Source organism: Fragaria vesca, linkage group LG4 (assembly GCF_000184155.1).
Source record: "Fragaria vesca subsp. vesca linkage group LG4, FraVesHawaii_1.0, whole genome shotgun sequence".
NCBI lineage: Eukaryota > Viridiplantae > Streptophyta > Magnoliopsida > Rosales > Rosaceae > Fragaria > Fragaria vesca.
Window position 1 is genome coordinate 19,164,832 of NC_020494.1, and position 11,632 is coordinate 19,176,463.

The 11,632-nt window shown below is 38.2% G+C and overlaps 2 protein-coding genes and 1 non-coding gene across 3 annotated transcripts in view; all 3 read left to right on the forward strand.

Annotated features, from left to right (window-relative positions):
* LOC101303801 overlaps window positions 1-1,743 on the forward strand; it is a 7,978-nt gene extending 6,235 nt beyond the window's left edge. The window contains exon 12 of the mRNA XM_004298455.1: window positions 277-1,743. Coding sequence (XP_004298503.1) covers window positions 277-346 — 70 coding nt within the window. The 3' untranslated portion in view covers window positions 347-1,743. The remainder of the gene's footprint in view (window positions 1-276) is intronic.
* A 3,971-nt stretch (window positions 1,744-5,714) lies between these two features.
* Window positions 5,715-5,787, forward strand: TRNAK-UUU. The gene has a single exon. It is a non-coding gene; the product is annotated as a tRNA-Lys (tRNA).
* Window positions 5,788-6,136: 349 nt separating this feature from the next.
* LOC101294459 (microtubule-associated protein 70-1-like) lies at window positions 6,137-11,632 on the forward strand. The gene is made up of 11 exons (XM_004297386.1): window positions 6,137-6,639; window positions 6,724-6,809; window positions 7,342-7,407; window positions 7,517-7,687; window positions 7,797-7,967; window positions 8,115-8,270; window positions 8,365-8,511; window positions 8,618-8,689; window positions 8,793-9,320; window positions 9,424-9,611; window positions 11,125-11,632. The coding sequence occupies exons 1-11, from the start codon at window positions 6,393-6,395 to the stop codon at window positions 11,162-11,164; spliced, it is 1,872 nt and encodes a 623-aa protein (XP_004297434.1). The 5' UTR covers window positions 6,137-6,392; the 3' UTR covers window positions 11,165-11,632.

Consider the following 11,632-nt stretch of genomic DNA (forward strand, 5'->3'; position numbering starts at 1 on the left):
CTATATGTATGTGATACCCACATTTACAGACATGACAACAAATTTGTTGTCATTGTGGTAAGAGTCATTTTTTTGGTAACTTCTACAAAAGTTGATTACTTCACTTACCACATTTTTACAAGTTTATGGACAAATTGTTGTCGATGTGGTAACTTTGTTCAATTATAAGCAACATTATTTTTTTTATACATATTATTATAAATGCGATATGCGAAATACTTAGGCTGAGGAAAAAATGTATCAACTTACGCACTTGCTATATAAAACATTGTGTAGGCTGGAGGAGAAGCCAGATGTGATGCAGCAACAGAGAGCAAACGAAGAAAAGCAGACTGGTCTGCCATAAGAGCACGGAAGGAAACTAAAGAGAAAGAGAAGAAGTGCTAGAGAGAATGGAAGAAAAAAGACAACTGATGCTGAAATTAGCCTGAATCCACTGCAGTGCACGAAGCAAACCAAGGTAAAACCCATCCCTATGCCTCTTTGGAAATGCAGAAAGAGAATGATGCAGTCTTTGAGGTGGGTGCTTGTTACATTCTGGTTATCGTTGTCTTGTCGACATATGCATCAAAGGTAATTTTCCAGATATCATTGGGAAATTTCCATACTATAGTAGACTGTTCATTGTATGAGTTTTTATGTATGCTGCAGTGATTTACTGATTTACAAAGCCTCCCTTACCAGCTGGTTCAAGTAGAATTTCATTGAATTCTTGTGCATTTTAGGTTGCCGTTATATTTTAGCATGCGACTTTAGTGTTGTCTATAGCAGTTAGGGTATCATGGTATTGAGTTCATCATTAAAATTTGACCCCATATCCTTATGTTTTCTCTGCGCGGGTGTTAATTCCTATTGCAAAGTAGAAACAGCTATGATATACGTGAAGTTCACTAGCTTCTCAAGATTCTGCTTTGCATTTAGGGGTGTTTAAGAACTTGCAACCAAAAGGTTTTCACTTCACAGTCCTGATGTTCATGTATAGTGCAGTAGTCTTAATTATGGGTTGAGGTCTATAGTTACTAGGAGAGCTTAAACTAGTGTCGTTTTTGCTACTTCTATTATGAGACTGGTTATATCCAACACTTTTGCTTCACTAAGCTATATTCAACTTTTACTTTCAACACATTGTGGCTTAATTTCCACGTAACCAGAGTCCAAGTATTATGTTAGACTTAGTTTATTGTTCACTTTCATGTATGCCATATCGCCTTCATGTGACTTCTGGTTGAGGATTGAGTTGCCTTGTTTCTCTGAACAATTTGAGGTATATACCATACGTATATTGGTTTGGTTGTTTAAACTTCATCCCCCAGATATCACTATTACTACTGAATTAAGCAATGTTGCAAGTTGATATTTCAGTCTGCAAGTTTATATTTAAACAATGTTTAAGCTTGGTTTTCCTATTCAAGTGATGCCAGGGGCATGACAGCTTTGTAATTAAGGATTTACAACCAGGCCAGGTTTGTTTTACTCAACCTTATTTTGTTTTCTTTCTAATAAGCTACTTGTCTGTTGATAAATTGAAAGAGCCACCGTGGGCAAGGTGGAGATATGGCGAAGCACCAGATGAAGCTTCCTATCGAGATTCATATGTGAGAATATCATTGTTTTGGTGTAAGAGATCCAGCAATTTATCATTGTCTTGTGTGGTGTTGCTAATGGTAATAAAATCTCTATCGATGTTTTTGTTGAATGAAAGAACATTATCCAGAAGACCGTTTATGGGAGTCTAATCGTGAGATTGTAGTTGGATAAGTACAGATAGATGGAATGACTCTTAACTAATAATACTCTCTATTCCCTAATGTTGGTTGATCGACATGATTTCCTATTTGAAAAGCATCCAGCTGCATCAATCAGAAGTAGAATTTTTTTCAAAAAGAATGTGATGGACCATATAACCAGAACATCAATGGCTGTGATTATATACATGAATGCCGGACATTCTAACTTACAATATTGAACCTGACCACCTTCTACTCCCCCTCTTTAACCCATGTCGTTATCTGCATCTTCTTATGAGGGCTACAGCTACGAGTGTTCTTTACAACTTTTGACGTTGTAAACATCTTGCCCAATATGTTTAAGCTATGAAGCTCTTACATTTGTGGCATATGCGAGATGTTCAGATGTGATGATGAATAATGTGCCAAACTTGAAAAAAATTGACAAATGTGTTGATGAACTAGAGGAATTATAATTTGTGGCAATGCCATCGTGCACTAGAGGCCACCACCATCGATACCCAAGACAACAATCTTTTCGAATTCTATGGTTCATTGCATGCCCAGATTTCTTTAAAGCATGTTGGAAACCCATTTTGGAACTCAGGGACGAAGAATGGTTCTTGTCAAATTGCACAGTAGAGACATAAATTTGCAGATTTTGCACCCTCAATTCAAGGGAAGCTGTAGTTTAAGGTAAATTCTTCAACGTGAAGCATAAATGATGGGTGTTCCATCTTTAAAAGCACACAACTATTGTTTACCTTATCAGGTGAAACACTGCATTTCCTTCTTCACTATTCTTTCAACCAGTTTCACCTTAATTCCAACTCATTTTCCTTCACTGGCACTCTTTAGGAAAGCCATTACTCGCGGCTTTGTAAGGTTCATTTCTAACTACCGTTCGACATTCTTGTTACACAGCAAAGACTCTATTCCAATATGCACGTAGTGGCAACACACACAGATTCTACTACGCATTTAAAAACAAGGGTTAGGTACCTTCACACACAAGTAACCACGGCGGCAGCCATTAAAATCAAAACCTAAACCATATGAACGCTAATATAAAACTCTTCCTGATATCTGAGATTTCACCCTTTTTGTTATGTTTTCTTGAATATTCATTCCACCAAGATACTCCTTGTCCTAAACCATTGGTGCCATGAATCATAAATAAAGATCTGAAAATGACCCTTAATTTAAATAGTTAATCCCAGGTCCTAACCACTGATGCCTTCAAATCCTCTTTTGAATTCCTCTCCTTTTGGATATAAAGGTATCCCTAAACTGGGCCTGACTCGAACCAATATATTAATTTTGATCTAAAATGTCCCATATATGTCCAAGTCTTGAATCTTGATGATCAACACCTCACCAAATACTAGAAATGAACTTGACAATAATCCATCAGTTCTTGTCTGAATCCAGGCCTACACATCTTTCCCACACATGCACATGGTACCATGTGGTGCTACACATACATTATACATCATAAACTACTAACTAAATTAGACTACTACCTTTTTTTCTCCGATCAATCCCGAGCTTGAAACTATGATCTCTTATTGTCATGTCCGCGAATCGCATAAAACTCTAACGTATGACAAGTTCCAAACTCGGTAAAGCATGAGAGCAAACCATGTGTGCACAGCTCGCAATGCTAGTTGTTGATAGACAATCCCAAAAGTTTAGAGGAGCGAGTGGAAATGGGTCCAAGCCTTAAAGCCAAAGTGAAGCCATGGGTGAAATCCGTCACAGGCCGTACAAGTGCATAGGTTTGGTATAGTGTCAGCATCACTGTGCTGATTGAACCCCAAGCAGCAATGTCACTGTGTTTGTTTTTGGTTCAATTATGATTAAATTCTGTGATTACGAGTTGAAGGTTATCTTTTAGAAATTGAAATCGCAAACCAGAAGAAAGGCACGGTTGTGGTTGTTGAGGGAACACAGATCTCATAACCCTCACCTTCAAATCGATCCGTTTAAAACCTACTGAAGTTTGATCTATATTTTAAGGTCGACTTTTGGAAAATTAGAATATAATGCTTTTGAAGAAAAAATTTCAGTTTACCTTCCTAATATTTGGTGGCAAAATCTGTTCAGTCCTGTAACTTTTTTTTTAAATCAGTTCGCCTCTTCAACTTTCATAAACACATTAGTTTACTTTTTTTTAAATTAGTTCGCCCCTTCAACTTTAATAAACACATCAGTTTTGTCTAATTTTTGAATTTCTGACGTCACCAAACTGACAAGAGACCCATTTTTAACAAAAAGTTGCAGGATTGAACTGATTTAGACATCAAAGATTAGGGGGTAAACTGAATTTAAAAAAAGTTAAAGGGGCGAACTGATTTTAAAAAAAGTTACAGAACTGTACTGATTTTGACATTAAAAATTAAAAAGGTAAACTGAATTTAATTCTAAAAATAATAAATGAATATCTCACTTCATATCTCTGTGTTTGATTCTTTGAAGGGATATACAGCAACGTTATCGAAATTCAAAAGACCAAGGTTGCAGCCTTTTCTTTCTCTTTTTCCAATTTCTTTACCTTATCTTTTCATATTTTCTCCACAGAAAGTGAACAACGAGACTTGAGTATTGTCCATCCCATGATCTAAGGACTTGTTAGTTAACAACTTTAACTTAAACGATCAACAAATATGAATCTTCCATGGAACAACAAACAGAGGGAATCTAGTCACCTAAGTTCCTTTCTCCTTTCAGATTGAGGGTGAGACTTGTTTCCTACATTGTCTGTCTCCGAGGAACTAATATCGCCTAATCCTTTATTATTTATAATAAACAAAAAAAAACTCTCCCACTTTTCATATATGTATTCTGGATATATATGTTGGAGTTATTTAAGGAGTTGTCATTGTTAGTATTAAGCTTAACATGTCATACTCACTCTCAATAACACTTGAGCACCAAATAATTTAGGGAAAATGCTCGAACAAACTTGTCTAAGTTTTGACAAAGACAATCACCGAGTTATTATCACCTTCCAATCTTCCATATATGCACTCACGATCGATCATCTACTTTCATGTCCCTGGTCCCAAAATTACGTATTGCATCCGTGATCGATGTTTCTACAAGTGATGTTTGCTTCGTCGATGCAATCACGAGAGTGCTCATCAAAATGGATTAAGCTACAAACCCTTTCGATCTACATGCACAACTCTTGTTTAAATACAGGGATTGCTTCCTGTTCTGCGATTTGCATGAAAATGATCCATGCATGCATATATGAGTTGAGTTCAAAGAGAAAAAGATGCATTCCGAAATCGATTAGCTCGATACTCCAACTTATTGTTTCGATTGTTTGGTTATCTTGGACATGCAAACTGTTGGGTATTTGTCTTTTGCATGTATGATGATTTATATAGGCAACTATAGGTATGATAAGTACGTGTTGTCATTTGTGTAGCTTCGAGTTAAAACGTTTGCTAGTTGGTTGAGAGATCCTTATTTATACATGCTTATAGTTCAAAGAAAACAAAACGTCCATTAATATTGGCCAGCTTTGTCTAACTATTTCTATAGGTCAGCTTAAGTAAGGGGTGATAATACGAACACGAACCTCATAACATAGCTATCTATTTTGTCTTCAAGGACAATTACTACATCAATCGAAATCATATACAATATGTAACGAATACCATCAACGTACATGAACGTTCTTCATTCATCATGTATCGTTAGTATCGCTATTACCTTTTTAGTGCGATTCGATCAATTTGACGACATGAGTTTTAAAATCAGTTGCAACCTATACTTGGTTCCTTGACAAATCGAACAACATGAAATCTCTTAGAATACTCTTTCACCACCCGACCTAAATATAATTCAACAACTCCCATTTACAGTTGTTTGAGAGTTGTGACAATTATTATCAAATATATAAATTCTAGAAAAGATAACATAGCTTCGAATAGATATATTTGAATATAAACCTTGTGTACCCCGTATTAGCATGTAGCCGTCTTAGCTCAGCTGGTAGAGCGCGTGGCTTTTAACCACGTGGTCGTGGGTTCGATTCCCACAGACGGCGTTCATTTTCTTTTTTTTTCCTTTTCAAATTTTGTTTAACCATCACAATTTTCACTGGTGGCATAAATTCCGCTATCGTGCGCATAGTAGGCCACTACGTATCGTATTCCCTGCTCTTTCCTCCTTTGCGTGAGAGTGCACATTACGCTTCCATCCCTCTAACCCGAACCCGAATAAGGCCCAAACCCGAGCCCTTAATCTTGTCTCAGTAAGTAAGTAAAGTAAAAGCAAGCGGATTAAACTAGTCTTAAACACCGTTTTTACTTAATCCAGAGCTCACTAGTGTCCCTGCTTCACAGCAAAGCGTCCCCATTCCCTCTGCAGCATTCAATTTATTTAATCAAACTAAATCTAATCACTCTCTCTCTTTCTCTCTCTACTCCCCAGGCCCAGATTTAAATCACAACCTAGAGAGAGAAGCCAAAACAAACCCTCTCTACAAAACCAAAAGCTCTCCACACTCTTCTCTCTCTATTTCTCTCTCTACATTTTCTCAGACTCTCTCCTCCTCCCTCATCTCTGTACTTGTGATTTGAAACCCTAGCATTTCGGATCCCGAGCTGCATTTGGATGTGAAGGACCTCCCTCCAGATCGGGTTTGTATTCATGGAGGAAGTTTCCGGCGACGGAGCGTCTCCGATGACGGAGTACGGCGGCAATGGACTGCCGCCGGGGTACAATCCGACGCCTCCGCCGCCGCTGACGGTGTCGGGATCGTTCAAGGATGGGAAGAGCTCGTCGCGGAGGAGAGCAATCAGGAGGCCGAGCATGGACGGCGACGAGTTCATTAACCTACTGCACGGGTCGGATCCGGTCAAGGTGGAGCTCAATCGGCTTGAGAATGAAGTCAGAGGTGCGAATGCGGGCTCGATCTAGTGGTTTTGCTCTGAGATTTGGGGTGTCGTTTTGACGGTTTTCGGTGTCGTTTTGTTTGCAGATAAGGACCGGGAGTTGGGAGAAGCGCAGGCGCAGATCAAGGCTCTGAAGCTCTCTGAAAGAGCCAGGGAAAAAGCTGTTGAAGAGGTTATTTTTCACCATTTTCTGTTATACTGCTTTTTATTTTTTCCACAATTTAAATAAATAATAATATTTGTGAATTTATGTAATTATTGGCATCTGTATCAATCAGTTTCTGTGGTCTTCTATTTGAGTCTCTAAAGTTCTTTAGTTTTTAGTCAATATTTCTACTGAGGTTAATTTTAGCCATATAACTAGTGAGTAGCCGTCATCTCTAAATAGTTGCTTGTATGAAATAACTTGGTTGGAGTTTATAGTGATAGAACTGCGGTGCATTTCATATGTTGATGATATAGTTCATGGCTACTGTTTATTTGTTGCAACTTGCAACAATTGATGTTGTATTATTGCTGGCAAAATTCTACGGATAAAACAATTGGCATCAAGCATTTTCAGATATAGCATGGAATTTGGTGTGATGATCATCTAGAATATTGAATATATGATAGTATCTTTTACATGAGTTTTGTTTCTTTGTTGGAATATTTGCATCATTACAATGGTTACTTTGTTTATCTGTATTTTCATTACATTGCAGCTCAGTGATGAACTGTCAAAGGTGGACGAGAAGCTTAAGTTAACGGAATCTCTTCTGGAAAGCAAAGTAATATTTGAGACCTTTTAACTTATCTGAAATCTTTTGCTTACTTAACACTTGATATAGCTATATTGACATGTTATAACAATGCTAATTGTAACAAAATATATTGCAGAATCTTGAAATCAAGAAGATCAATGATGAGAAGAAAGCTTCTATGGCAGCTCAATTCGCAGCTGAAGCTACTCTACGTAGGGTTCACGCTGCTCAAAAAGATGATGATATGCCTCCAATTGAAGCCATTCTCGCACCTTTGGAGGCTGAGCTCAAGCTTGCTCGACAGGAGGTACTTTTCTTGTCCTGAAATATATAATCGTAGTTATGTTTAGAGTTCACTAGCAGAACGTATGGTGACTCATAATTGTCATTGATTAGTCAACGTTTGGTCCTTACAGATTGCAAAGCTTCAAGATGATAACAAAGCTTTGGATCGTCTCACCAAATCAAAAGAAGCAGCTTTACTTGAGGCTGAGAGGACTGTGGAAGTTGCCTTGGTTAAGGCCTCCATGGTGGATGACCTTCAAAATAAAAACCAAGAGTTGATGAAACAGATCGAAATTTGCCAGGTAACTGCAAGATCATCCGTGATATTCCTCTTGAAGTACATTTAAACATTTGTTAGTTTTGGTTGCGGTGTTCTGAACTTTGTATTTATAGGTTCTTTTTGGTTTTAAATAAGTCTGACTTATATTTCTACTGCTTCTGTGTGATAGGAAGAAAACAGAATTTTAGATAGAATGCATAGACAAAAGGTTGCCGAGGTTGAAAAGCTTACGCAGACTGTGCGAGAGTTGGAAGAGGCAGTTCTTGCTGGTGGTGCTGCGGCCAATGCAGTCAGGGATTACCAGCGGAAGTTCCAGGAGATGAATGTAAGTGCCTTGTCCATCTTGGTGGTTGCTTATATTTTACATGTACGTGTAGTCTAAGCATTCTTAAGAACTGGTGTTGTTTTTTCTTTTTCAGGAGGAAAGGAAAACTCTAGACCGGGAGTTGGCCCGTGCAAAAGTAACAGCAAACAGAGTAGCCGTAGTGGTAGCAAACGAGTGGAAAGACGCTAACGACAAAGTCATGCCTGTAAAGCAATGGCTTGAAGAACGGAGATTCTTGCAGGTAGTGTTTCTATCTCTTTTGGTTGAATGTTGTCTCGACTCTGAGGGGATAACTTTAGCATATGGTTTCTACGGTTTCATATAATTACCGAACTATGTTCTTACAGGGAGAAATGCAGCAACTTCGGGACAAGCTTGCCATAACTGAAAGAGCTGCCAAGTCAGAAGCTCAGTTGAAAGTAATAACCTTTTTCGTCAACCCATATCCAATTTCTTTTTTCTTTTCCTTTCCATTTTATTTTGGGATGCTATGTTTAGTAAAATTCCTCTCGCATCTAACAGGAAAAATATCATATGCGACTTAAAGTGCTTGAGGAGAGTGTGAGAGGATCTTCTAACATTAGTCGAAGCACGGCAGAAAGAAGTACAAGCAATGGACCCTCTCGACGTCAGTCTCTTGGTGGAGCGGATAACATTCCAAAATTATCTTCCAATGGCTTTTTATCCAAGAGAACACCAGTCAGATCCTTGTCCTCCAGCACCAGTTCAGTCTTGAAGCATGCGAAGGGCACTTCCAAATCATTTGATGGTGGTACTAGATCACTGGACAGGGACAGGGGTAAGGTTCTTTTAAATGGTCCAAGCCCCACTTTCTCAGTCAACCAATCTTGTGAGGGAACCAAGGATGGGGAAGCACAAAATAACTGGAAAGGAAATTCAGACGATAAGCCAAATGAGTTCTCAACCGTAGATACAGAGGATAATGTCCCGGGGGTTTTGTATGATTTGCTACAGAAAGAGGTTGTAGCTTTGAGGAAAGCTGGCCATGAGAAAGATCAAAGCCTGAAAGATAAGGATGATGCTATTGAGGTTGATTTTCCTTCCCATCAGTCTTATGATTTTATATTCGCATTAAGTTTTAGCGACTCTTGTCATTCAGATGTTCATTTTTTCGGTCAATCTTATCATTCAGATGTTAGCCAAGAAGGTTGACACCTTGACTAAAGCAATGGAGGTTGAGGCCAGGAAAATGAGAAGAGAAGTTGCCGCTATGGAGAAGGAGGTTGCTGCCATGCGTGTGGACAAAGAACACGACAATAGGGCGAAGCGGTTTGGTAGTGCCAAAACCTCTGCCAACAGTGCTCAAGTGCTTTCTGGAAGGTATTGGACCTTACTAGTTCTACCGTCTATCCAATGCATTGCTATGTCATTCTTTTTTCTTATTAGTAGATAGAATAATCATAATATTGACTTGTCTTAGGACACATTTTCTTCAAGTTTTTGGTTACTAGTAAATGAATTAAACCTCTCATTTAACTGTACAGTAATACCATCATAGCAGTACTCTTGCAAAAATAATTTTAACCCAAGTAGAATCCATATTTACACTGTTTCATTTTCCCCTGGTTCTTCTGTCTATTTTTAAGAAAAGATTTTTCATGCAGACCAACAGTTGAGGCTTTAATTCTACCTAATAAGCAAATTTTATGTGTAGTTCATGCTTACATGTCATCTTCTAAATTCTGTGTTCATATGTTGGGTTTTTGTTCCGTCATTTTTATTAATGAGGCTGCTTTCTAAATGGGTCGACTAGGCCCTTTAGGTTTGCTACTCTTGTGACAAATACACCAGTACCTGTCTACCAGACTGGAAATTTGGATAGGAATCTGTGTTTATCTTTGAAAAAATGTGAGGGTGAGTAATCTTCACACTGAAAGGAACAGTAGGCTTTTTCTCTGATAAAGCTTTCTTTGACAAACTGGTCCTTCCTTTAAACCAGAGGAGATGATAGAAACCAGTTAATTAGACTAAGCTTCATGCTATTTAGTGACTTGTATAGATGTCCAGCACCCACCACTGAATCAATCAATTTTGTATTTGCCATCAGTATATCCACCACACTAACTATGTAGATATGTATTTGCCATCAGTGTATCCACCAAACTATCTATGTAGATATGTGTGAAAGCTGAGATCCTGTCGGCACAATCACCATATATGGAACCCCCTTCCCCATAATACATAGGAAATACAGACCACAGATATGCAGGATTGACACAGATATTCATTCGTGTTCAGAGTTGCTCCCTAAGTCAACCCGACTAACAGGATTTGGGAACCCAGTTGTTTAAAGTAGTTTTTAATGCCACCTCAATCCTCTTCTGTTGGAAACAAGCACATTAAAAAGAATGATTTTTAAAAGATTTCTTGTATTTTTTTATTCTGAGTTCATTTGGAACATGTTACTGGTTTCTTAGACTAGTTTTGCCTCCTTGTCCAGTCCCATTGTTTTCCTTTTGTAGTATAAGTTCACAGTTTATGTGTATTTCCACGATGTATTTACCAATCAATTGCGTACTCTAATCTTAGATGATAATCTTGTATGTCTGCTACCTTAGTCTAATTTTCCATTCTTCATCCAAGATCCAGCTTCTTAAGGTTGGATGCCTGCGTGAAAACTACCTAGTCTATTTACAGCTTTTAAGTTCAGCTATAATCTTTATAGCTGCATTCAACTGTTTTCCAGAATATATCCTCATATACGTGCTTGTTAATTGTTGCTACGTTGTGGTTCATGTAGGTATATGCCAAACTTTTATTGTGATTGCAAATGATTAATTTCTCTATTGTGTTTAGTGTTCCCAAAAGTTGAACTGTTTCTTATATTGTGCAGAGGTCTGTCACGAGGAGGGTTGACGCGCAGCACCCAATAACGAAACCACAAGTGCCGAAAAGGTGTTAGGGCATGTGCCTTGTTCTTCCTTCCAGTTACCACTTATTTTATGTCCCCCACCCCCCTACTGTGATTGTAGTTGGCATGCCAACGCTGGCAAGAGAGAACATCCAGAAAAGAGATCGAACTCTGAGAAAGCGTTGTGCTTCTGACATAGATTGGTATTCCCATGCTTAGAAATCAGCCAAGAAAGAGAAAGGGAAGAAACATTATTGACTTTGGGCTAACCTTTTGTGAGGTATCGCGAGTGGGCAATGGTTGTGTGTTGTATAGGTAGCTTATTTGGCTTTAACTTTGTTCTTCGTTTTGCAGTTTATATTTGTAATTGCAGCTAGTGTGGTTGTTTGTTCATATTCTTGTAACCAGATCAAGATCAGATCTTTTGTGGTTGTGTTAATTCATCTATAGTCCACTGTTGGTTATATATATATCTGGTATGCTTAAGTTT